This window comes from Micromys minutus, assembly GCF_963924665.1.
Source record: "Micromys minutus genome assembly, chromosome: 3".
Classification (NCBI taxonomy): Eukaryota; Metazoa; Chordata; class Mammalia; order Rodentia; family Muridae; genus Micromys; species Micromys minutus.
The window spans coordinates 26,159,504-26,187,468 of record NC_137972.1 but is presented as its reverse complement, the minus strand read 5'-3'; the positions used below and the strand labels follow the sequence as shown (position 1 = coordinate 26,187,468).

Below are 27,965 nucleotides of genomic sequence, written 5' to 3'. Positions count from 1 at the left end.
AGACAAGTGGGAAGTCTCCAAGTAACTCAGGCTACAGTTCCAATGCCCGGCAAGGCTGACAGGACAGTGGATGACAGCTGCAGGGCAGCTTTCCCAGGGCCGGATCTTCCACTGTTTTCTGTTTCTGTTTTTTTCCCTTTCCTCTCTGGTTTTGATGTTTTATTTTTTGGTTTTCTGGAGACAGGGTCTTAAGTAGCCGTGGATGGTCTAGAAGTCACTATTATAGACCAGGCTGGCCATGAATCAGAGCTCTACCTGCTTCTACCATGAATTTGCAGCAATCCTCCTGCCTCAGTTTCCTAAGTGCTGGGATTATTAAAGCTGATGTCACTACACTGGACAACTCCATGTCCACTTTCTGGGAACAAGTGACCTGGCCTCAGGTTTCCAGAAACCAGCCCTGAAAGGAGACATCAGCACAGTCTGAGCTCATTTTCCAGACCGAACACTTTGGACTTGAGGTTCTTCAGTTCTCCTTGTATCTTATGAGCTCTTCTGTTGCTATCACGGACTTCGCGAAGAATGGCCAGGTCCTGATTTCCACAGGTGTTCATGGTTGCCTAGAGATTGAGAAAGGAGAAAGAATTATGGTATTAGCTTATGAGAGAAATAAGTCACAAAGAGCAGCTGTGCTGGCTGGCTCCTTTTTACATAAACACAGTACTGGAATTCTTCAGTGACTCATTTTTAAATGAGGACATTTAACTGGTCAAAGCATTTGGTAGAAGTAGACAAGATCAAGAGTTCCAGGTTATCCTTGGCTACCTATGCAGACTGAAACAGCCTGGGTGACAAGAAACCATCTCAATAAACAAACAAATATTTAAAAATATATAAAACAAAACAGACAGAGATGCTTTAGGATTGAGGCTATTAATTAGCTAACAATGGGTGAAAAGGCCATGACAGCATTAGTGAGGTCATTCAGCAAATTAAAGGCACTTGCCACCAAGCTTGGAAATGTAAATTGGGTCCCCAGGAGCCACATGGTGAACCAGTGAACTGAAAAGAGTGTATTGACCTCCACACAACTGTGTCATACAGACCTACACACAGAAATACATGAATGTTAACAAAACATTTTTTAAAATCAAGACCAATAATAGCACTTTTGGTAAATTTGCCAAAAGTGACAGAAAGGGTCATCTTTTCCCATTTGTTCAGAACACAGTGTTAAGTCAGACTTACGGTGACTGTTAATCTCTACCAAAGCTCTCAAGGCAGCCTATATACTAAAAGGTGTCTAGGAAAACTTCATTACTCAGTCATTTTTCCACTTTACAAGTAGACAATTCTTGGGGCCAGAGAGATGATTCGATGGTTAAGAGCACAGACTGCTCTTCTAGAGGACATGGGTTCAATTCCCAGCACCCACATGGCAGCTCACAGTTGTCTGTAACTCCAGTTCCAGGGGATCTCACATCCTCACACAGACATATATGCAAACAAATAAGATAAAAATGAATAAAGTCATTACAACACCCCACCCCCCCACACACACACAGAGAGAGAGAGAGAGAGAGAGAGAGAGAGAGAGAGAGAGAGAGAGAGAGAGAGTGTGAAGGGCTATGCCAGCTCATCCCTGGGGTCTCCTGTCTTCTTTTCAGCCCTAGGCTACTGTAGATAGATCTGTGCTCTGCTTTCAAGTGGATGCCAGAACCTGAACTCAGGTCACAATGTTCGCACAACCAGCAACTTTTACTCACTGAGCCACCTGCCTAGTCCCCATTTCCTGGACACAACTAATTCTTTTAATCTAGTTGACTTAGAAAAGGTGATAATTTGTAAGTTTATGTCTGTTTTTGTTTTTCCAACAAAGTATTATCATTGTTCAGAGAGGATTCAAGACACTAATCTGTTGTTTTTCAAGTAAGGAGAAAGCACAGCTTGTTGGCTTTTATAATGCTGGAGATCAAGCTGGTACCTTGTCTTTTTTATACATTACACCCACTCTACTGGAATCTACATCACAGCCTTGGCCATCCTTCTAAGGAACCACCCTGACCATCGCCTAACTCAGGAGCAAAGGTACCTTATAGAGCATTTGCTCCAGGTCTCTCAGCTTCTGTCGGAGAACCTTAATGTCTGTCTTGAAGCCTTCTACTTCCAGGATTCGTCGATTCTCTAAGGCCTGATAGCGTTTTGTCATTATCTGTAAGCGCTTGCCCATCTTGTTGGAACGATCCTAAAAATGGATGACGAAGAGTTTAAGAAGAGGAGACTCTGCAGTCTGCGTGTTCTTCTCAGCCCAAGCATGGAACCCCACACACCTTGAAGATCTCTCTCCTAGCTCCTTCTTCCTCCCGAATTCGAGCAAGTTCCTCTTCTAGGGAAATGCACTGTTCTTGGTACATGTTGGACAGCTTTTTCTCTTGTATTAGCTTATCCTTAAGAGACTGTAGGCCAAAGGGATGAAAAGTTTGAATGTTCAGCCCTATAATTAAATTTGTAATTCAAAATAGCACTGTGGTAAGGAAGGGAGCTAGAGATTTTCAGAGCAAATCTGTAGAGACCCAGAGTCCTGCTATATCTACACTCAACTGTCTATCCTTCCTCTCATGTGTATATAAGTAGATATTCTTTAAGATAAAACAGTCAAGGTGTCCTAGTAGGATTACTATTACTGTGATGAAACACCATGCCCAAAGTAACTTGGGAAGGAAAGGGTTTACTTGGCTTATATGTCCACATCCTAGTCTATCTATGAAGGAAGTCAGAATAGGACATTATGTGTTTTAGCTCTTTAAAAAGAAGAAACATCAAAATGTATTACAAATGTTCTATGAAACAGCCAAAAAAAAAAAGCAATCCTTCAAAACCTTAAACCAGGAGGGAGGGCAGCAAGATAGCTCAGCAAGTAAGGTACTGGCCCCAAAGCCTGGCACCCTGCTCACATGGTGGAAGGACAGAACTGACCCCTGTACGTTGTGACCTCTGCATCTCTATATTGTGGCACTGTATGTTCATGCACCACTCCCCCTGCTCTGTACCCTCCCCACATAAATGCAATTAAAAAAAAAAAATCCATATACACAAGTGTACCTCCTGCAGTCCAGCTACTCTGGAGGATTACTGGAGCCCAGGAGCTTAAGCCCTGCCTAGGAAACATCGAGCCTTCAAAATAATAAGCTGGTGTGGTATCAAATGCTCAGAATACCAGTGCTCAGGAGGTAGGGGCAAGAAGATCAGAAGTTCAAAGCCATCCTCAGCTACACAGTGAGCTGGAAACTGGCCTGGGCTTCCTGTAACCCAGTTTTAATTTTACATCAGATTATGCTACTTCCTTATACAACCAAGACATAATCCTCAGAGCTTTGTTTATAATCCTCACAGGGCCTGCAGGGCCATCTACAACTGGCTTCTGCCGGCTCCCCAGGGGCTCGAATGTCAGTTCCTTCTTGTGTTCTACTCTGTGGCACCAGGATTAAACACAAGGATCAAGGCCTTGTGTTCCTTGATCTCTACCAATGAGCTACACTGCCAGCCCCCAATCCCTCCTTGTTATTTTATAGCAATGAGAGCATATTTCCTGTCCCTCAGACATGCTCAAGGGACTTCTTTCTCCCTCTACCAGAAACGCCCTCCCTGCCCCTAATCTATATTATGGGCCTTAGCAAAAGCACCACACTTAAGAAGAGGTTCCTAGGTCTCTTTCTGAAGCAGAGTTCCAACAAGTAATACAATCCTTACATAAGTCTCTTATTAACATAAAATTAGATAATTTTCCTTGTTCACTAAAATATAAACACAATGAAAAAAAAAAGACTGTCTAATTTGCACAGTGCGATACCCAGAGTCTAGTCTGTAAGTTGAATCAGGAAATGAATGAATGAATGACGTATATTTTTGTCTTCTTTCTGAGAGAGAGTTTTACTCCAGAGTGTGGTCTTGAATTCTGTCTCGCTTAGTATTTCAAATTCCCAATTACCATCACGATCATAACCATTCTTGGTATGTATTTTATGATATTATCGCTATTTAGCTTCATGAACTGAATGAATCTAATATGACAGTTTATAGGCTCTTTGAAATTCTCCGAGTCTCTGACGGACTCTCAAACTCAACATGTGGCCAGGAGGAACTTGGACTTCCAGTCACCTGTCTCCAATCTCACAAACGCTGGGATCATAGGCATGAGTCGTCACTCCTGCAGTGCTGAGGATCCAGGCCAGGGCCTCAGTATGCAAGCACTCTATCCACTGAGCCTCACCTTAACCCCAAGGAATTCCAAGGTTCTCAACTGTTCCAGGAAAGGAATGACATTACCTTAATATATTCATTTTGAGATTGATGATTCTCATGAAAAACGGGGACGTTTCCAGCTTTATCTTCTTTCTTCTTACACTGCACTCTATATTGCTTAATCTTTGATATCAGGTGATCTTTTTCAAGCATCCATAACTTCTCCTTATTTTGGTTTTCAAATTTTAGTTGTAGGAAGTCTTTGGTGCTTTCATAGAGCAGTTCTTGGGTATGATGGAGACTGAAAGAAAGAACAGCTGTAAGCATGTGTATGCTGAGTCTCTATGTTCACACTGCACAGCTGAATCTATGTTCACACTGCACAGCTGAGTCTCTATGTTCACACTGCACAGCTGAGTCTCTATGCTCACACTGCACAGCTGAGTCTCTATGCTCACACTGCACAGCTGAGTCTCTATGCTCACACTGCACAGCTGAGTCTCTATGCTCACACTGCACAGCTGAGTCTCTATGTTCACACTGCACAGCTGAGTCTATGCTCACACTGCACAGCTGAGTCTCTATGTTCACACTGCACAGCTGAGTCTATGTTCACACTGTACAGCTGAGTCTATGCTCACACTGCACAGGTGAGTCTCCATGTTCACACTGCACAGCTGAGTCTATGTTCACACTGCACAGCTGAGTCTCTATGCTCACACTGCACAGCTGAGTCTCTATGCTCACACTGCACAGCTGAGTCTCTATGCTCACACTGCACAGCTGAGTCTCTATGCTCACACTGCACAACTGAGTCTCTATGTTCACACTGCACAGCTGAGTCTCTATGCTCACACTGCACAGCTGAGTCTCTATGCTCACACTGCACAGCTGAGTCACAGGCTCTTCCAGAAGAGAGCTACAATTTTTTAAAAAATTGTACTTTTTTTTTTGAGATAGGGTTTCTCTGTGTAGCCCTGGATATCCTTGAACCAGCTTTTAGATCAGGCTGAGCTTGAACTCAGACATCTGCCTGCCTCTGCCTCCCAAGTTCTGGATTAAAGGCATGCACCACTACCACCTGGTAAAAGCTGTACAACATGAACTCTGAAATACCAGCAGTTTTAAAAACACACAGTAGATCACTGGCAGTCTTTCATGCTTCGTTAAGTGAAGTGTCTTGTATCTATCATGGTCCCCGGTTTACATTCATCTTTACAGACACTTTCCTGAGTGTTAATTTGAGAATTCAGGTTAATAAGATGGTTATTTACATACTGGAAAACTAATATAATATAGAAAATTTAAAAAATTTGGGATGGAGAGATGGCTCAGCCATTATTTCAGTACTACTGAAAGTAATACTGCTCTGACCTCTTGTGGGCACTATGGGCAATTGCACTCATAAATACAGACTCAGATATACATATAGTTAAAAACTGAAATAAATAAAACCATGCTATGAGCTGAGAATACAGCCTTGTGGTATAGTGCTTGCTTTGTATGTGTGAAGCCCCTCATTTAATACCCAATACTCTCCCAAATATAAACAGCCAGGCCTGGTGGTGTGGGCCTTTAATCCCAGCACTTGGATGGCATCTCTAGGAGTTCAAGGCCATTCAAAGCTAAATAGTAAGACCCTGTCTCAAAAATACCCCCAAACCAAAAATGAATAAATGGGTAAAATTAGGGCCGGGAATGAAATACAATTGGTGCAGTGTTGCTCAACATATACAAGGTCCTGAGTTCAATCATCAGCACGTCATAAATGGGCTGTAGAGGAGTCTTCCTCAAGCCTGGCACTTGGAAGGCCGAGACAGCAGTCTAAGATGTTCAAGGTTACATAGGGATTTTGAGATCAGTCTGGCTAGAGACCCTGTCTCAAAAATAAATAAATTTGGGGCTGGAGAGATGGTCAATGGTTAAAGCCATTTGCTGTTCTTCTAGAGGACTCAGGTTCAATTCTCAGCATCCAAATGGAAGCTCACAACCATCTGTAACTCCAGTCCCATGGAATCTGACATTCTCTTATGGCCTCCTTAGACACCAGGCATGCAAAGTGGTGTACAGACAAACATGCAGCCGAAAAGTGCATACACACACAAAAAAAATATTTTTTAAAAAAGCTCAGATGGTAAAGTGCTTGTTGTGTAACAATGAAGACCTGAATTTTCCTTCAGAACCCAAATAAAAAACCCATTAACTTCAGCGCAGGAGAGATGAAGACAAGGAAACCCCAGGTTCCTGGCCAGTAGCTGAGCTTAACCACCGTTCCATGTCACTGAGACACCTAGTCTCAAAAGACAAGAAACGGCACCCAAGCGTGATGTTTGGCTTCCATACAACATACACATGTATCCCTACACAGTTACACACACACACACACACACACACACACACACACACACACACACACACACACACACACACACACACACACACCAGGAGATCAGCATGGTGACAGGTGCCCACAATCCCAGTACTTGGGAAGGCAGAAGCAGGAGGATCCTTGTGTTTTCAAGGCCAACCTCCACTAAAGAGAGAGTCTCTAGGCCAGGCAGAGCTACACAGTGAGAACCTGTCTGAAAAGTAAAAATAAAATAAAAATGAATTAAGCATGTGTAACAGGGAAAAGAGATGGTTAGGAACTACTTAACAAGAATCATCAAGCCAGGTGAGGCAGAGGCAGAGGCAGAGGGGCAGAGGGGCAGAGGGGCAGAGGGGCAGAGGCGCAGAGGCAGAGGCAGAGGCAGAGGCAGAGGCAGAGGCAGAGGCAGAGGCAGAGGCAGAGGCAGAGGCAGAGGCAGAGGCAGAGGCAGAGCCAGGCGGATCTCTGAGTTCCAGACTATGGTCTACAGAGCAAATTCTAGGACAGTCAAGGCTACAGAGGGAAACTATCTCAAAAAACCAAAAAAGGAACAAAGAAACAAACCAACCCCAAACCATGTCTGTGGCTGCTCTACACACAGGGAAGGACGGAGGTCGAATGGAGAAACACTAGGGAACAAGAACATAGGAATGCTGCATGGTGGGAGGGCCATTACAAAGATACACAGAAACTATGGAAACCTGGATTTGGTCTGAGTCTTCAGCTCAAGGCTTGCAGTGCCTAGTGACGTCCTTGCTAAAAACAACTGTTCCTTAAATCATTAGTCTGACCAAGACACAAACTAAAGCAACACAGGAGAGGCTGAGGCTGTAGGTGCCAAGATTTGAAGTGGGTTCTTGCACAAAAGCAGTGAGTGCTCTTAACCCCTGAGCCATCTCTCCATCCCCATAACCATTAATTTTTATTATTTATTCCTGATGAACCCAGGGCTCAGTACACACTAGGATAGGCCACCACTACTCAACTCACTCTGAAAACCAGGTTGGCATTGAACTCACAGAGACCCACCAGCCTCTGCCTCCCCAGTGCTAGGATTAAAAGCATGTGCCACCATCAACTGGCTAAGATTTTTCTTTTTTAACATGTAACTGTGTGAGTTTATCTGCATAATGTACTTGCTAAACACCTCTGGAGGTCAGAGGTGCCAGGTCCCCCAGGAACTGGAGTTACAGACGGTGTGAGCCACCTGACATGCATGCTGGGGACGGAACCCAGGTCCTCTATATGAGTGGTGCTTACAACAGCCGAGCCATCTCTTAAGTCATTCAGAAAAACGGGATCCCTGTTAGAACGGTATTTCTTGAGTCCTCACCTCTTGGTTAGCTCTTTGATTTTCTCTTGATTTCTCTGGTGCTGAACTTGGATCTCCTCGATTCGGATCCGTCTGTCCTCCATCAGCCCTTCGACTTGTTCTCTAGAAAGCTTTGTCTGCTCTCCCAGCTGTGCCTGAAGTGCTTCTACCTACACAGGCCGAGAGGAGTGAGTTATCTACCCATCCCTGTGTCTATGACTTCGAATCTCTGAAAGTGAGCCCTTTCTAGACACAAAGGAAAACTGGGATGGGGTTGGGGGACCAAAAAAGACAAATCTCAATTCTGATCTACTTGTGTATGTATGCTGTATTCTGTTCATACCTGCATGTACACATGTGAATGAAAGTAAAGTGTCTCCTCCAATCACTCTCTACCATATTTCTTAAAACATGGTTTCTTACTGAACCTAGAGCTCACCAATTGCCCAAGCTGAATGGCTCAGTAAGCTGCAGGGATCTGACTGAACTCCCCAAGTACTGGGGTTATAGACATGTGTTGCCAGCCCAGATCTCTTTTCCTTTCTTTCTTTCTTCCTTCCTTTCTTTCTACTATGTCTATTTATATAATTTGTATGTGTGTGAATGTTTTGCCTACATATACATTTGCCTCATGTATGCTTGATGCCTGCATTGAGGTCAGAAGAGGGCATCAGAGTTACAGGAGGTTGTCAGTTGCCATGTGGGTGCTGGGAATTGAACCTGGGTCTTGTGCAAGAGCAGCCAGTGTTCCTAACTGCCGAGCCATTACTCCAGTCCCCACCTCAGACTTACTGTGGATGCTAGGGATCTGAGCTCAGGCCCTCATGCTTCCTGACATGCTCTTCGGCAGCTGAGCCATCTCACTAACTCCTAATTCTCTTTCTTTACTGCCTTATGAATGGCATTAGGCTATAGAAGCACAGTCACTCGCTCATCTATCACACATACAGTAAAAGCTGAGGCCTACTCCTCCCCACTGCATTATTCTTACTGTTCAATGTCTCCTTCTGGACTTAGAGGAATCTCTTCCTTTAAGATTCCCTAGTTAGCTGGGCAGTAGTGGCACAGACCTCTAATCCCAGCACTTGGGAGGCAGAGGCAGGTGGATCTCTGTAAGTTTGAGGTCATCCTGGTCTACAGAATGAGTTCCAGAACAGCCAGGGTCACAGAGAGAAGCCCCGTCTCAAAACAAGACAAGATGTCCTAGTCACACAGACACACAGTGACAAAATGGGTGTGATGTAATTTCCTTCATGGGGTCTGGCTGTCATGACTTGAGAATTGGCCAAAGGCAGAAATAATCTTTAAATTAACAGACCGCTTCCCCAGTAGGGACAGGAACTGTCCAAATGACATACAATGACTGTACTGGCTGGTTCTGTGTTAACTTGACACAAGCTGGAGTTATCACAGAGAAAGGAGCCTTAGTTGAGGAAGTGTCTCCATGAGATCCAGTTGTAAGGCATTTTCTCAACAAGTGATCAAGGGAGGAGAGCCCAGCCCATTGTGGGTGGTGCCATCCCTAGGCTGGTAGACCTGGGTTCTATAAGAAAGCAGGCTGAGCAAGCCAGGGGAAGCAAGCTAGTAAGTAACATCCCTCCATGGCCTCTGTATCAGCTCCTGCTTCCTGACCTACTTGAGTTTCAGTCCTGACTTCCTTTGGTGATGAACAGCAATGTGGACGTGTAAGCTGAATAAATCTTTTCTTCTCCAACTTGTTTCTTGGTCATGATGTTTGTGCAGGAATAGAAACCCTGACTAAGACAATGACCTAGTAGTGATAATGGTTTATTATTTTCCTAAGTTTTAGAACACATGTACTACATAAATGAACATAACCCCAATGCTGATTTGTCAAACAGATAAATGTCCCTGTTATACAAAGTCCTCTATAGTCCTCAGGCCAGTCACAAAGTAAGTTCCAGCCAGGCCCGGTAGCCTTAGCACTCAGGAGGATCTCTGAGTTTCAGAGAAGCCTGGTCTACATAGCAAGTTCCTGACCAGCTAGAGCTACATTATGAGATCTTGTTGCAAAACAAAACACAAAACAAATGGAAATTCTTACTTTAGAATGGTTTTGTTAGATAGGACTTAGCACATGAACTAAAAAGTTAGTCAAAAGCATTCTAGAATGTTCAAATAGAAAATAATGATTTTTAAAGTGTAAGTGCTAAGAGGTTATTCTCTCCTGAGAAATCCACATCTACTCCAGGGCATGCATTAAACTCTTGCCTCCTTCCAAATATACAACCATATTTGATATGCCCAGATAATCATGCATGCACGCATGTGCACTCACACCCCCCCACACACACAGGTAACAACAACAAAAAAATCCCTGCACTGAACAAAATTCCATTCCCTGTATAGTTCTAGATCTGTACAGTAATGGGCTGCCTGCAGCATTGCAGTGGGCAGCTGAACTATAGTTATGCTGTCTTGTGAAGAATACTTTAAGCAATAAAACCATCTCGGGAACACTGGTCTCTGCTCACTCAGAACAATCATAAAATCATAAATTCCTAGTGTAAACAGCTATACACCCTATGAATGTGCCTAAGACCTAAAGGTTACGAGAGCCGCATGACCACTCACTGCTCTCTCTGCTTCTGTAAAGAACACTTTCATGCTGCAGATGTGCACACTTTCTGTATACATACACAACTGCTTTAAAAACTCCAACAAATTGGAGGCAGTGAATAAAGCTTCCATATGACTTAGTCAGGCATCTCATGAGTCGTACTCCATAACAGCAGAAACCCTTACTCTCATCTCATATCTCTTAGAGGGGTAAAGATATGTAGAGATAGGGTTTTGCTAGGTAGCCACACTTGGTCTGCTGTCCTTACAAAGAGCCCAGCAGGCCTCAGATTTATGTCAATCTTCCTCTCAGACTCCTCAGTGCTGGGATTACAGTAGTGTGCTGCTATGAGGGGCTTTCTCTCCTACAGTAATGTTCATATTTAAATCTGTATTAAAACAGTTTCTAAACCACGTGTGGTGGCATATGTCTTTAATCCCCAAGGCAGGTGGATCTCAGAGTTTGAGGCCAGCCTAGTTTACACAGTGAGCTCCAGGTCTGTCTCAAAACAAAACAACAACAACAACAAAAAAAAACACCCCAAAAACATCTCTAACTTTGCTAGGGAAAAAAAGTGCTTAAATATTAAAAAATAATCTTAATTTCCTTGGCCCTATGACACCTGAATGCAATGCAGGTGCAAAGAGATAGCTTCATATAACAGCAAAGGTACATTACACACTGCTCAACGTGTGGAGAGAAACTGCCTTGGTCTGTCGAGATTAATGTGTCACCTGCAGGAGGAGTGTCTGTATGTTCCTCTGGTAATGCTCAGAAATGTCTTCCTTGTCCTTTATTCTTACTCGTCTTTTGCTTACTGCAGGATCTAAAATAGAAAACACAAGTTCATCAAAAACTCTGCTCAGCTCTTTCTGCTTCTGCTACTCCAGCACCAGCACTGACCCTGCAGGACTTTAGTTTCCTTTACCTGCAAGAGAAGGAAAAAGAACACACTAGTGACCTACAGCACTTGATTCCCAGACAGAAGTCTCTGATGGGAATCTGCAACACATCACCTGGGTAATCATATCCATCTTTTGGCAGAATGTTCCTCTGGAGTTGCGAATATTTTCTCAGAAAAAAACTCAAATTTAAACACTCTTTAAAAATTAAAACTCAAATTTAAAAAGGAAAGGTAACAAATAATAAAAATGGAATGAGTCTAGGAAGGGAGGGCATGAAGGAGGAGCAGTGGGGAGGATGGCTGATGGTGCAGGGGTGCAACCAGAGTCTGGGAAGGGCATGGAGGAGGAGCAGTGGGGAGGATGGCTGATGGTGCAGGGGTGCAGCTAGAGCCTGGGAAGGGCATGGAGGAGGAGCAGTGGGGAGGATGCTGATGGTGCAGGGTGCAGCTAGAGCCTGGGAAGGGCATGGAGGAGGAGCAGTGGGGAGGATGCTGATGGTGCAGGGGTGCAGCTAGAGCCTAGGAAGGGCATGGAGGAGGAGCAGTGGGGAGGATGCTGATGGTGCAGGGTGCAGCCAGAGTCTGGGAAGGGCATGGAGGAGGAGCAGTGGGGAGGATGCTGGTGGTGCAGGGGTGCAGCTAACTAACTGGAATAATGTCTAATGGTTTCTAGCACACTAGTGTAACTATGGCTGACAACAACTGAATATGTGAAAGTAGCTAGCAGCGGACAAGGCTACATAGTGCTTATAAAAGGTGATGGCTATCCACCAGTTACACTGATCACTAACACAATGCTCAACAAGGTGAAAATACCAAAGACCTCTGGCACTGACACAAATGTACACCGGGACACACATGCTTCCAAACACACACACACAAAACAACAAACCCCCTTGCATTAAACAATAGTTCAGAAGTGTATGTAGTAGACTGCTGGTGACATAGTTCTGAATGTAGACACTCTCTGTCTTGTAGGGAAATTTTCTAATTGCTTGCAGTGGGGTTTTCAATTCTATCTCAGAGAAAACTTCTTGGTGGTTACCTGCTTTGGGAGCTGAAGGCTCACACACATCTCCAGCCTGGATAGTCTTCTGGGGAATGCTGACCTAAAGGACAAGAGGTATAAAAATGGTTTCAACGGTGTGAAACTGCACTTTTTAAGCCTTAGTTTTACAGACCTAACATTTCTAAGTTAAACAGGTCAAAACTGATATATAATCGTGTGAACACATTACAGGTATATGAGAGGCGGCATGGGCAAGAAAACAATTTTTTTTTTTTTTTTTGCTAAAACCCAACGTTAACACAAACTAGTTAACAATAAATAAATTCACATTGCAGCTTAACAAAATATATTTTTTAAAGTGCTCTTTGAGCAGGGCGTGGGTAGCATATAGCTTTAATCCCAGTATCTGGGCAGCAGACACAGGCAAACCCCTATGAGTTTGAGGCTAGCCTGGTCTTTATATCAACTTCCAGGCCAGCCAAGGGGTATGAAGGGAGTCCTTGTCTCAAAATATACCCCTCCTTAAACAAGTAAGGAACCCTTTAACAAGGATATTAATAGTAAAACTATGCACATTATGTATATTTGAAACTGCTGCAGAGAAATACTTTACAAAAGCAAGGTAATGTGCCCCTCAGATCACAAGTGTGAGGCCAGACTGGGTTACCTGCTGGTCAGATTTGCTGGGGCTACACATTTAGACCTCGGGTTTTTGTTTGTTTAACACACAAAGTAAAAATTTGACCCAAATCTTTATTTATTTTATGTGTGTTTTGCCTTCATATATGTATGTGTACCATGTTCATGCCTGGCATCCTCAGATCCTCTGGAATTGGAGTTACAGATGGTTGTGAGTCACCATGTGGGTGCTGGGAACTTAACCCAGGTCCTCTGCAAGAATAATTACTTTGAACCATTGGGCCATTTCTCCAGCTCCAAAGGTCCACATCTTTATCCCAGTACTTAGGAGGCTGAGGCAGGTGGATCACTGTGAGTCTGAGGCCAGCCTGGTTTATAAAGAGAGTTTCAGGACAGCCAGGGCTATACAGTGAAACTGTCTCAAAAACTAAACCCACAAAACTTAAAAAAGCCCACAAAACCCACAAAACCCCCACAAACCTGAAATAGGGAGATGGAGAGATGCCCCAGTGGTTAAAAGCATTGATTACTCTTCCAGAGGCCCTGGGTTCAATTCCCAGCACCCATATGCAGCTCAAAACTGTCTATAACTCCAAGATCGGACACTCTCATTCAGACACACGTATAGGCAAATACCAATGCACATAAAATAAATTATTTTAAAGATTTGTAATATGCCTGGAGTGCATGCCTGTAATCCCAGCACTGAGGAGCAGAGACAGGCAGATTTTCTTGAGTTCAAGGTCAGCCTGGTCTACAAAGCAAGTTTGAGGACAACCAGGTCTAAACAGAGAAACCCTGTCTCAAAAAAAAACAAAAACAAAAAAAAAATTAAAATAGTTATGTATATGCTCTTAAATATTTCTATGATTAGAAAAAACCAGATACATATTTATGCTGTTATGTAATATATAGGTTATATAAATATTGCATTATTTATGATTATTTATCCTCTCTGGTGATAGATTAGTTTTATATGATGAACTTCAGTCTGTATGGGGTTTTGGTTCTTTTGAAACCAGATCTCATAGAATGCAGGCTGGCCGTAAACTCCTGATACTCCTGTCTCCTCAAGTGTATCTCACCATCTGTGTGCTTTATCTTTTGATAAAGACCATTATTAATTTATAGTAAGTATAAAAAGATCTGAAAAGAAATTAAGTATTGAAATGTCTTCTCACAAAGACTAGCTTTGCTTTCTTCTCTAATCTCAGCAAAGACATCTGCCCATTTAAGCTTTAGTTTGCCGTTTTCTCTGGTATGGTGCTGGTGATGAACAAGAGCCTCTCGCTTGCTAGGCAAGGACTCTGCCGGGAGCCATGGCTTTAGGTTTCTTATTCTCCTTACCAAAAAAACCAAAGTACACTTATTCACCAACAATGATATAATTTGGAATTAAAACATACAATGAAAACAAATCAACACTTTTTTCAAATTCCTGGCAAGTTACTCTTGAGAATCAGAGACTAATTAGTATCTATAGGGATTCTGAGTTTTCAGAATTATGACACTTTAAATATACTTCTGGGGGCTGGAGAGATGGCTCAGTGGATAAGAGCACTGACTGCTCTTCCAGAGGCCCTGAGTTCACTTTCCAGCAACCACATGGTGGCTCACAACCATCTGTAATAACATCTGATGCCCTCTTCTGGTGTGTCTGAAGATAGCTACAGTGTACTCATGTACATTAAATAACTAAATCTTTAATAAATACATAAATATGTTTCTAATAATCTTTACAATCTGTATTTTCAATAGCAAAAATTCTTGGTTAAATTAGAAAATGTGGACCTGGAGTTAGAGATGATTTGTGAGCTGCCATGTGGGCGCTCAGAATCAAAATCAGGTCCTCTGGAAGAGCACTGCTAAGCCAGCTCTCTAGTCCTTTGCCAGTTTCTTAAGACTGAAAGAAAAATCTTCAAAAGGTTTTTGAAGAGAAGAGCTTTAAGCCTCCAGCATATACTGGCTGGCTCACTGCTCTGCAGGAGACATCTCTGGCAAGTAGAGGTATTCTGACTATGGACCCTCGCCTGGGCCTTGCAAAAGTCACACTCCTCATACCTTAGCAGGAATTACTTACCTTGTGGGGAGGCTCCTTATGAAAATAGGTCACTTCGCCGGTGTCCGTTCCCACAAGAGCTAACAGATTCTGAATCTTTTTCTTGTCTTCCAGTTCCCTGCAATTCTCATAAAAAAATAAAATTATACACCCCGAGTTAGTAACCATTTCTATTTAAAAGATTTCCCTTCTGGCCAGTTGTGGTAAAGCACACCTTTAGTGTCAGATCTCTGGGAGTTCAATGCCAGCCTGGTTTATACAGTGAGTTCTAAACCACCCACGACTACACCGTAGTCTAAAACAAAACAAAAACAACAAAACAGAATTCAAAAGATTTCTTGATTTGAAAAAACTTTTTTGAAATAGTCTCACATATCCCAGGTCACACTTGAGCTTGTCACAGGGCTAAGGATAGCTGTGATCTTTGATCCTTTTGTCTGCCTTTAAGATAACAGGCCTATACCACCGCACCCAGTTTATGCAGTGCTAGGGACAAACTAAAAGCTTTATGCACTCAATGTAAATATTCTACGATTGAGCTACATCCCCAGCTTCTGATGTTTTAAAAAGGACTATACCTGGGGGTGGGGTGGGAGAGGGATGGGACTGGGGGAAAGGGGATAACATCTGAAATGTAAATACAGAGAATATCCAATTAAAAAAATGGAGGATATAATATTGGAAGGAATGGGAAATTCAAGGCATATCTGTAAGAGTGGGAGAAATCGAGTATAAAAATGGGTCATTAATATAAAATTCTCAAGAAATAATAAAATATTTTATTGAGCACTTAAAAAAGTGACAAAGACCTATACCTCAGTTCCAGCTATTGGAAGACTGAATTTCAATTCAGGAATTCAAAGCAGGGGTCAGGAAATAATTTCTTAACTGTTTCTAGGAGAGCACAGTAGTTGGTCTTCCTCCTCCTTCAGCACTGATGAGGAATACAGCCTGCACATGGCTCACAGTCCACTGTCCCTTCAGAAAGGACACTTGCTTCCCTGCTTATGTCTCCCATTCCTCAGGGACAGCCTGCCTTCAGTGACATCTCAGTGGGTCTGGGAGGGGTAATAAGACTCCATTCTCTGCCTCCCTTCAGATGGCTCTCCCTCTTGTGCCTCTCTTGCTAGGGCACTTCCAGCATACATCCTGAAGAAATTCCCTAGTGCAATCTGTTTCCCAGGGCACCTGACCTAACACAGCTAATGTCACGTATAGTCCAAGGAAGCAAACTCTGAGCAGGGATTCTTCAGGCTAATGACACAGATGGTATCCTGTTCCTAAGAGCAGGCAGAGGAGGAATTAACAGGTTTTAGTTAAACAATTAGAATAATCAAAAAGGAAAAGAAGCCACAACCCTCCTCCAAAACAAACAAAAACCATAAAGATAGGCCCACAATCTGTGTCCAGCAAGAGGACTCTGTGAATTAATGTGCTCACTGTACAAACTTGGCATGGGTCCATTCCCTGAAACCCATGAAAGAAGAAAAGAACTGATTCCTAAAAGTTGTCTTCTGACCTTCACACATGTTCCTGCTTGCATGCTTGTGCTCTCTCTCTCTCTCTCTCTCTCTCTCTCTCTCTCTCTCTCTCTCTCTCTCTCTCTCTCTCCCCTCCCTCCCTCTCCCCTTTCCCTCCCTCCCTCCCTCCTTCCCCCTCTCTCCTCCCTCCCTCCCTCTCTCTCCCCTTTCCCTTCCTCCTCCCTCCCTCTCCCTCCCTCCCTCCCTCCCTCCCTCCCTCCCTCTCTCTCTCTCTCTCTCTCTCTCTCTCTCTCTCTCTCTCTCTCTCTCTCTCTCTCTCTCTCCCCTTCCCTACCACCCCCCCCCAACACACACTGGACATGGCATGGTGGCACATGGCTTTAATCCCAGTACATGGGAGGCAGACAGCTCTCTATGAGTTGGAGGCCAGCCTCATCTACTTGGCAAGTTTTAGGCTAGTCGGGATTACATTTAAAAAACAAAAACAAAAAAAAAAAAAAAACCCAAAAAACCAAGAAACTATACCCTCTATCCAATTTTTCATACAATAAACTGAAGAAGAGCCATATCTCCTAGGACAAGATCTTGTTTTCCACAAGCATTTCAAGACCTACTGGGTCCAGGGCCTCAGGAGATGCTGTTACCTAGTAACCTGAAACACCACCACGGCACCAGGCATATGGGGACCATCCTAGTAATCAAATTTTGGCCCAGATCTAGTTCACAGTGAGTCTACTAGCTTTTCGGACTCTTTCCCTTAGTTTCCAATGTCTAATTAGGAGGTACATACTTGGTAGTTGGCACAACTTCCAAATTAGGGAATTGGGGTTTTTTGGTTGTTTGGCTTTGTTTTTTGTTTTGTCTTGTTCTTTGGAGGTAAGCCAATGGGAAACTTCTCAGACTAGCCTTCCCTGCTTGGCCAAGAAGACACACAGAGGATAAAAGATCCTGGGGGAAGTGCACACAATTTCTTGCCTTTATTTATTACTATGACCTATACAAAGCAAATGGATTCCAGACAACTCCAAAGATGAGTCTTTGCCAGAGCACATTAATTGGGTCTAAGTACATGGACTAATGAGGCAAATGCCTTAGTTTCCACCCCCACCCCCAAGAAAGCAGTTCATATGCACAAGAGGTAGACACACACATGCTTCAAAAGTCCTTCCCTAGGTGGTGGTGACTCTTTAACTTTTGAGCAGTACTACTACCCACGACTGTGGAGCTTTTGGGGCTGCTTGGCAAGAATTTGACACTGGGCCAGGACAAGGGTGTATGGCTACTCCAGGCAAGAATTTGACACTGGGCTAAGTCAGGGAAGTAAGCTCAGGCAGTAATCGGATTTTAGGCTAGAACAAAGAAGTAGGCTTCGGGCAAGAGTATGACTTTGGCCCAGGACAGGGAATTAGGCTCAGATAATCCTGGTCATCCTCACAAGCCCTTAGAAACAGTGATCGTAGGACTTTGTTTATAGCCTGGCTTGTTCCCTGACTATTTGTGTTCACTGTCTTGTTCCCTTAACCTAGGACTGACCTTATTATTACGTGCATGTAATTAAAATGGTATAAAAGCAGACTAGGAAAAATTAAACCCGCCTTTCAGCCTCAGAACTGGTTGGGGGTCATGCTACAGTATTGTCTACTAGTCTCTTCCTTTTCAATCCTCTGACTGACTGAGCAGGCTTGGTCACATGATATACTTGATTTCACATGGACAGAACACAGCAAAGAGTTTAGGGCATGTCAGGACATTCTCTCCAAAGCACAAGACAACCAGACATATTGGCACATTTGTAATCCCAGCACTTGGAAACTGAGAAAAGAGGATAAAGAATTGTAGAGCAGCCTTGCCTAATCCCTGCCTCCAAAAGAAAAGGTGACTTTGGCAGTGCTGAGGAGGCAGAAGCAGGAGTCTGGAGAAATGGCTCGGTGGTTAAGAACACTGACGGTTCCTGCAGACACCCCAGGTTTCATGCTCAGCACCCACTCAGCAGCTCACAACAATCTGTTAGTCTAGATCCAGCCAATCCAATGCCCTCTTCTGAATTCTGCTGGCTTCTGCACAAGGGGGTGGTGGTGGTAGTGGTGGTGTGTGTGTGTGTGTGTACACACGTACATGAAGGCAAGCAGGCAAAACATTTATTCACGTAAAATAAATATTTTGCTGGGTGTGATTCTTGTTCTGTTCTGAGACATGATTTCACTGTGTGGCCCTAGAAGTCTGGGAACTCACTTTGTTGGGATTAAAGGAGTGTGCCATCTTCCCTGAGCTAAATTATTTATTTTGGTTTTATAATAAATGTATAGGTTTAAGTATGATAAAAGATGCATATATTTTTACATATGAAGAAGACACCTGAGGTCAGTCACTGACATGCACACTCATACATTCACCCCATACATGTATGCTTGCACACTTGCACATACACATGCTAAACACAGTGGAACATGGCTTTAGTCTCAGTACTTGGGAGACAGTATCTGGCAGAACAGCCAGAGGTACATGATTTAAGGGGGTAAAAGCACTGCTACCTGAGTGCTGGGATTAAAAGTGTGTAAAGCACTGCTACCTGAGTGCTGGGATTAAAAGTGTGTAAAGCACTGCTACCTGAGTGCAGGGATTAAAAGTGTGTAAAGCACTGCTACCTGAGTGCTGGGATTAAAAGTGTGTAAAGCACTGCTACCTGAGTGCTGGGATTAAAAGTGTGTAAAGCACTGCTACCTGAGTGCTGGGATTAAAAGTGTGTAAAGCACTGCTACCTGAGTGCTGGGATTAAAAGTGTGTACAGCCATCGCCTGGCAATAAATTGCAAAGCACTTATAATAAAATAAAAAAAATCTCAAACAACAAAAGGGCTGGGTATGGTGGCTCAAGACTATAATCCTAGCATTCAGAGGCTGAGGCATGAGGAGCACAAATTAGAGGATAGCCTAGGCAACACAGTCCGCTCCAGGCTAGCCTGGGTTATACAATGAGACCTTGCTTCAACAAGCAAACAAAATTACCAAAACTACAACAAAAGAAAAAACTAGCAATAACTTGAATTTATGCTTTTCCAATGTCACATACATGGGTAAAAAAAAATAGATGAAAGGTGCTCAAGGCAGGTGGGGCTCTGAGTTCCAGGACAGCCTGGTCTACAAAGTGAGTTCCAGGTCACAGGGCACAGGACAGAAAACCCAGTCTCAAAACAAAAACAAACACAAACAAACAAAAAAAGCAAAGCCAAGATCTGGAAGAAAACACAGAGGTATTGCTTAATGGTCAATATTTCAGTGTAGGAATAGGAGAACGTTTCGGAGGTTGTACCACAATGTGAATGTATTTATTTCTACCAAACACTTATAAGTAGGTCAAATGGGCTAGGGTGACTGAGGTAAGCCTAGACATTCTGGCTATTCTGAAGGATGAGGCAGGAGGCTTCCAAGTTCAAAGACATTCTGTACAACTTGGACCTTGGACGAAAATCTTAAAAAAGGGATCTATGGACACAGCTCCGTAGTAGAGACCTCGTCCATTATCAGCTCCGTAGTAGAGACCTCGTCCATTATCAGCTCCGTAGTAGAGACCTCGTCCATTATCAGCTCTGTAGTAGAGACCCCGTCCATTATCAGCTCCGTAGTAGAGACCTCGTCCATTATGCATGAGGCCCCAGGTTCAATTCCAAATATTAAACCAAGACACACAACCACCACCAAATAAACCAAAAGGCTGAAATAGTGCCGTCTCCCACACTCAGGACTGTGCCTCGCTCAGAAATCCATTTGCTCAGGACACTCATCTCCCACTTGCCAATTCTTTCATCAAGAACCACTGGGGGCTGGTGAAGTGCCATTTGGAAAAAAACAAATGCAGAGCCGTCCTCTGACCTCCATGTTATGCTCTGCTGTAAGCATGCATCCTCACACCTCATACACACATAATAATTATATTAATAATAAAGAAAATAAGGTCTTAAAAAATTCTCCCAATTTTATGACTTCAGGAGAACAACCTACTCCAACAATTGATCAATATCAAGACACAAAAGTCAGAGTCCTTTGCCCATGAAAGACTGATGTAAGCTGGGTATAGGTGACTCACCTTTAGCCTCAGCACTTGGGAGGCAGAGGCAGAAGCAGGTTGAGGTCGTCCTGCCCTACAGAGCTAGTTCTAGGATAGCCAAGGCACAAAAAGGACAGGCTACTCTAATCCTAGAACTTGCTCTGGGGCTGGCCTCTAACCACCGTATCATAGTTATAACATTCTCAGTGGTAGTATTTGCTGAAAACATCTGATCAGAGGTGTTTTTTCCTAAAAACTGCTGCTATACAGGTAAATCTCTATCAGCATTTGTTTCCTGGGGATACAACCAAAGAGAATGACTATACAGAAATCTCATTATTAAAGTGTAACTCAGTTTTCATTCTAGTATTTCCCTTCTATTCAGTACCCGACTTTTAAAAAATATTTTTATTAATTCTTTGTATACATGTGTGACTCTGTGTGCGTATTTACAATGTCCTCAGAGGCTAAACATGACATTGGATTCCCTGGAGCCAGAGTTGGTAATGAGGTGGGAAATAAGCTGCCCAATGTGGGTGCTGAAACTGAAGTCACTCTTAACCACTGAGCCAGTACCTGATTCGTAGTCGGTCATTTTCCGAGTAGAGTCGTAAAACATGTTCCCTTTCCTGGAAGAGGCAGACCTGCATATCACTTAGGGCTTTCTGCAATTCAGCAATCTCTTCCTCCCTCTGCTGCAAGTTCCACTCAAGTTTATGCTGGAAAAAAAAAAGAGAGTAGTTGAAAACATACTAGGTCTCAAAAGAATGTAAACCCCAAGACTGTGTTATTTACTGAAAGCAAAAACAAAAATAAAACTATTTTTAGTTGTGGTGTGGCTCAGCCCTTAGCACACACCTTTAATCCCAAACAATGAAGGTAAAGTTAGTTTGTAGAAGGGAGCAGCCGAGTTTGAAAGAGATGTCTGATTGAATGACAAAGTGGCAGATCAGAGATGAATCAGAGAAATCTGTGACAGAACAGGGTGTGCCCAACTCTCAGGAGGAGATCAGGAAATGGGACCGCATTTAAGGAGCGGAGAAGAAGAGGAAGCAATTCACTGGGAGAATTTTACAGAGAAAGGTTGTAGAGATAACAAGCAAGACACAGAAGAAGACAGAATGATCTAAGAGAATGAGAAGGAGCCAGAAGATTAGAACAGATTGCCAGAGTTAGTTTGAGGCCAAGCAGAGCAATTAAGGACAGGCAGAGAGAGAAAAGATAGATTCAATCAGTCAGCTTGGAGAGGAGTTTGAGCCAGAACAGCTAAGTTGAACCAGCCAGCCAGAGATCAGAAAGAACTAGAAAAGGTGAGCTTGGGGCTGGAGAAATGGCTCAGCAGTTAAGAACACTGACTGCTCTTTCAGAGGTCCCGAATTCAAATCTCAGCAACCACATGGTGGCTCACAACCATCTGTAATGGGATCTGATGACCTCTTCTGGTGTGTCTGAAAACAGCTACAGTGTACTCGTATAAATAAAATAAATCTTAAAACAAAGGGGGGGGGGGTAAGCTTATTCAGCAGCAAGTCTCAGAGACTGAAAACATTCTAGGCCTAGATTAGATTGTACAGAGGCTAGAAGCTTCCAGGACTAGGCCTAGGTTAGCAGAAGGAAGCAGCGTGACCCAGAAGTTAATGCTGGGTGTCCTCCTTCATTGCTTCTCCAACTTATTGTTTGAGACGGGGTCTCATTAGCAGTCCATCAAGGCTTGGGAATGTGCTCTCTCTCTCGCTCTCTCTCTCGCTCTCTCTCTCGCTCTCTCTCTCTCTCTCTCTCTCTCCTTTCCTTCCTCTCTTTCTCCCCCTCCCTCCATCCCTCACCTGTTCTTTGCAAGCTTCTCTGTAGAGCTCTAACTTATTTAGTAGGTCTTCATTCTCTGACTCACAGTCAGCCATCTTCTTCTGATAATAATCCAGAAGCTCCTGAGAAGGGCAAAGGACAGCCATACGATCTTCGATTGAAGGCAGGGGAGTTGACTCCATTGAGTCTGCCATTTTCTTCCACCTGTTGGTATCTCCAAAGCCAGAGCCAGCACCACGTTTGGAGGCAATTGTTATTCTATTTGAAATTAGACAGCATATATTAAATCCTCTGAACACTGGTAAAACATAATTTATTTTAAATAAAAGGGGTTTTATGGGTGTTTTGTTTTGATTCAGGATCTTTTTACGAAGCCCTGGCTGGTCAAGACCTGGATGTGTGGACCAGGCTGGCTCTGAACTCACAAAGATGGACGCGTATTTATCTTCTGAGTGCTGGGATAACAGTGATCAGTCACCATATCCAGTGGTGTTAAGTGTTCATATGCATTGAAAGTTTGAGTCAACTGGTTAGTGAACATTGTTATGAATTGTTTTCTAAGTATCAATGACTTAAAACTATATCTAAAATAAGCATCAGAGACTAAAAAGAACATTTAAAGAACAATATAAAAGGATACTACATAGTACTGTTGCAGGATCTTTGTCCACACTGTGAATCCTGAGACTGTGCTATTTACTGGAAAAACCTGTTTTTAGTTGTGGTGTGTCTCAGCCTTAGCATACCTTTAATCCAAGCTCTCTTTACTTAAATACTGTAAACAGGATGAAATAAAGTCAACCATAGGTCAAGAGGCAGAGCAAGCAACAAGTAGACAGGAAGTAAACTTAGGATTATTTAAAAAAAAAAAATCCAGGGGCTAGAGAGATGGCTCAGTGGTTAAGAGCACTGCTTGCTCTTCCAGAGGTCCCGAGTTCAATTTCCCAGCAACCACATGGTGGCTCACAACCATCTGTAATGGGGTCTGATGCCCTCTTCTTGTATATCTGAAGACAGCTACAGTATACTCATAGACATAAAATAAATATATAGATCTTAAAAAAAAAAAGGAAGAAAGAAAAGATAAATCCAGAGACTAAGAGGGAGTCAGGAGGATGGATAAAGAGACACAGGAAGTAGAAGGGAGGGACATTCAGTTTGAAGGAGCTTTTTTGAAATGTAGTAAGATAGGGGATGTCTGCTTTTGGGATGTCAGCTGGGTGCTTTCGCTGCCACTCTGAGCTAGTGAGCTTTTACCCTTCATTTGGTTCTTGGGTCTTCATTGGCAAAACTTAATTATTGAGATTTTGTCAAAAAAAAAAAAAAAAACCCAAACCAACCAACCAACCAACCACCCAAAACCTCATAGTACCCATTAGAAAATCTAGGCTAGGATAAATACATAGCAATGGGAACAACATCTCTCCAGAAGCTAGCTAAACTCTAGCTTCTGAAATTGAACTGCAAATATCAGGACAAGACGGCATAAACGGTAAAAGTATCCCAGTACCCAGGAGGTGAAGGAAGGAGGGTAAAAAATCCAAGGTCATCCTTGGCTATACTGAGTTCTAGGCTAACCTAGAACACAAAGAGAAAAAAAGAATGACTGAAAAGGAAAGTTTAGTTTCTTTGTTCTTAATAATCAAGAGACTTGGGGGCTTAGCAGTAAGACCTCTGCTCTTCTAGAGGTCCTGAGTTCAATTCCTAGCAACCACATGGTGGTTCACAACCATCTACAGTGGGGTCTGATGCCCTCTTCTGGCATGCAGGTATACTGCAATAGTACACCATTAAAATAATAATAAAATAATAATCAAAAGACACAGTAAGAGCTAGAAAACAAATAGTGAGGCATGTATATCTGAGTTCAAGGCTAACCTGGTCTATGTTGTAAGTTCTAGGCAAGCCAGGGCTATACATAATGTGACTCTGCCTTAAAGAAAAACCAGACACCAAGTACCACTCCCCCCTTAAAAAGAACCAATAAAAAAAAAGTTTTTAAAAAGAAACAGTGCAGAAGTCCTCCTATAAAAAGCAATCCAGTTTGGCATTCTAAAATTTACAATATATGGGGCTAGAGAAATGGCTCAGCAGTAAGAGCGCTGGCTGTTCTTCCAGAGGACCCAGGTTTAATTCCCAGCATCCATATGGCAGCTCATGACCATTATCTGTAACTCCAGTTCCAAGGGGACCCAATCAATATGAGAGGTGCACAAACACGTATGCAGGCAAAATATCTATGCATATAAAAGTTATATCATAACAAAATAGACATTATAGTGCAGAAACTTTACACAAGATCGTCTGAGTTACAGCTGATGAATGTGGATGATACACATGTTCATTTCTAAGTAGCAAGTGTGTGAGATAAACTACCAGCTGGGGTATAGCTCAGCAGTAGAGCAGAAACCTAACACTTCCTCAGTTACTGACAGCTTTTAGGGACTGGGCTTGTAGCTCAAGAGCAGAGGGCATGCTTGGCAGGCATGCATAAGGCCAACACCAGCACAACATCCTATACAAAGGCCCATGACAAAAATAAAATTTTATTTTCAAAGAGTGAAAAAGAGGCCAATACACATGAGAGCAACTTGAACTTGAAAGCTGGCTCAGCGGTTGGGAGCACTGGCTACTACTCTTCCAGAGGACCAAGGTTCTATTCCCAGCACCCACATGGCAGCTCACAATTGCCTATAATCCAGTTTTAAAGGATCCAATACTTTCACACAGACATACATGCAAGCAAAACATCAATGCACACAAAATAAGTAAATTATTAAAAAATAAGAGTAACTTACATTCTACAGGAGGGAGCTGTGGCTGTGAGGATGTTATGCAGCAAATCCATCTCATATTTACATACTGGCCACTCCCTATGACCCAAGATAGACTATCACTGGGACTCCTCCATTCACACTGAATGAGTTCTAGTAGTTCCACAGAGAGGCCATTTTTGTTTTGTTTTATTTGAGACGACATCTCTCTATGTAGCTATTACTGTCCTAGAATTCAATATGCTGACCAGACTGGCCTCAAACATAGAGATCTGCCTGAATCCACCTCCTAGGATTAGAGATGCTTGCCACCACCATTGGTAAGCTACTTGAAAATCTAGATTCTGAGCCAGGTGGTGGTGGCACACACTTTTAATCCCAGCACTAAGGCAGCAGAAGCAGGCGGGATCTCTTGAGGCCAGCTTGGTCTACAGAGTCTACACAGTAAGTTTCAAAACTGTCAGGGCTACACAGAGAAAATGTCTGGAAAAAAACCAAAACCAAAACACACACACACACACACACACACACACACACACACACACACACACACCTCCCCCCACCCCAAAAAAATCTAGATTCTGAATAAGAACAGAGGATTGAGATTTAGAATGTTGTCCCTTTATCTCCTATACCGAATGGATAAAACCTACAAAGTTATTGATTAATTAACAACTCACAAATAAGCAAATATCTTACTTTCTGCAGATGGGTGTATGTGTCGGAGTAAAGTTCATTCTGTCTTATTCACACCTATCAAATACACAAAATGATGATGAGGACCAGGAAAGAGTTAAGGTAGGTAAATAAATATAGGTTATCCAGCACACTTCCCTCCTGTTACCATATTTGGCTCTTGAAGAGAGTTCATTTAGACTAACACTTGGTGTTTTCTTAACTTAAGCTTATCTAACTTGTAGTACAGAAAAAAAAAAACTTTTGGAGGGGTAATTTATCTTATTTTTGTGTGTATGAGACAAACCTTTACTTCTGAGCTACAGCCCTAAACATATTTCTTGGTTTTGTGTTTTCCGAGACAGGGTTTCTTTGTGCAGCCTTGGCGGTCCTGGAACTAACTCTGTAGACCAGGCTGGCCTTGAACTACTATATCCCAGCTGGTTTTGTTTTATTTGTTCATTTATTTTTGACAAATTTTTGTGTAACTTATGGCCTTAAACTCCCTATGTATCTGAGAATGACTTTGAACCTGTGATCCTTCTGCCTCTAAGTCTAGATTGCATGTGCCATCAAACACAATTAGTGTAGTTCTTGGAATCAACTTCAGTGTTTTTTGTATGTATACTGAGTAAACAATTACACTGTATTCCCACCTATACCCTAAGAGGATCTTTTGTAGTCCAGACTGGTTTCAAATTTGCTATGTTGCTTAAACTGGCACTGAACTTCTGATCGTCCTGGCTCCAACTTCAAAGTACCATGCACAGAGGTATGTGACAGCACCATGCCTATACACTTAAGCTCACTCAAACTGTGACAGGACCTTGCGATGTAGTATCTGCTTGCTTGGAACTGGCCAGTCTCACTCAGCTTGCCTGAACCTACACTACAGGCTTATGCCACTGTATTCAGCCAGTTTCAAATCAGTAGAGATAGCAAGTCTGGAAACCTGAGTACAATTCCTGGAACCCACACAAAGTTGTCCTCTGACCTCTACATACACACATATAAACACAATAATAAATTTAAAAAAATTTTATAAGCAACATAATCCATAGAGATTAAGGTAGACAGACTATCATGCCAAATTTAGAATGAACATAGAGCCAAAATTACTTTGACTTGCTTTTTCTACTCTTTTTACCTTTGCCAATGACTACCCAGGATACATGAGGCTCTGGGTTCTAATCCCCTAGTGCCAGGAAAACAAAACAAAAATTAAAAATATATACTTTACTTAAATAGCAAAAGAAAAAAATTCTGTATGATTATAATTTCTATCTCAACTGACAACATCTAACTGGAGAGGAAAGATAATCTTGATTTTTGATTAAAAATGTGTAGGGGCTGGAGAGATGGCTCAGTGGTTAAGAGCACACTGACTGCTCTGCCAGAGGTCCTGAGTTCAAATCCCAGCAACCACATGGTGGTTCACAACCATCTGTGATGAGATCTGATGCCCTCTTCTGGTGTGTCTGAGGACAGTGACAGTGTACATAAAATAAATAATTCTAAAAATAAACAAACAAACAAAAAAGCTTATACACCATACCAGACCCATGTTCTTGATTCTCTGCTTTCCTTCATGAGCGCGTCCTGGCAGCTTAATTATGACTCCTTACACAACTCTGGCAAATCACTTAATCAAGTCTATTCTGCATGCAAAATTCATCTTAAATACTATTTCCTTCATCACTTTCTTTTCAGTTTTTCCATTCAAGACGATCTAGAATGCCAATTGTGGCAGCTTCTGCCAGTAAAAGCTAGCACTGGGAAGATCACCCAAAATTGAGGGCAGCCTAGGGTACAGAGTTAAGTTCTAGGCAAGCCTGGAACTGGGTGAGGTCTTGTCTCAAATAAACAACAAAGACCACAAAATGATTTGCACCTGCACTCCCAGCACTTGGAAGACTGAGGCGGAGTATACTGCCAAGAGTTCGAGACCAGTCTGGTACATATAGTGACTCGTAAGCCCACCTGGGCTGCAGAGTAAGATTCCAGTTTCAAAAAGCAAAACCTAATAATTAAAACAAAAATTTCACTGGAAAATAACTGTATTCGCAGTTTCACTAAGATAACCTATCTTCCAGGCAGACAAAAGCCCTCTTAATACTACCTTCCAGGGCAGACA

The 27,965-nt window shown here is 42.7% G+C and overlaps 1 protein-coding gene across 3 annotated transcripts; it reads right to left on the bottom strand.

Annotated features, from left to right (window-relative positions):
* Positions 1–413: 413 nt before the first annotated feature.
* CCDC77 (coiled-coil domain containing 77) lies at positions 414–25,893 on the bottom strand (the record flags this gene model as incomplete). 3 transcript variants are annotated; one of them, XM_080914879.1, is made up of 11 exons in its annotated part: positions 414–560; positions 2,033–2,185; positions 2,271–2,396; positions 4,267–4,483; positions 7,884–8,032; positions 11,178–11,269; positions 12,393–12,456; positions 15,076–15,172; positions 21,156–21,298; positions 22,403–22,640; positions 25,856–25,893. In XM_080914879.1, the coding sequence occupies 11 exons, from the start codon at positions 25,891–25,893 to the stop codon at positions 414–416; spliced, it is 1,464 nt and encodes a 487-aa protein (XP_080771005.1). The 3 variants fall into 3 exon arrangements, with proteins under 3 accessions (XP_080771005.1, XP_080771006.1, XP_080771007.1); XM_080914880.1 differs by having other exon boundaries at positions 22,403–22,586; XM_080914881.1 differs by lacking the exons at positions 11,178–11,269; positions 12,393–12,456.
* Between the last annotated feature and the right edge of the window lie 2,072 nt (positions 25,894–27,965).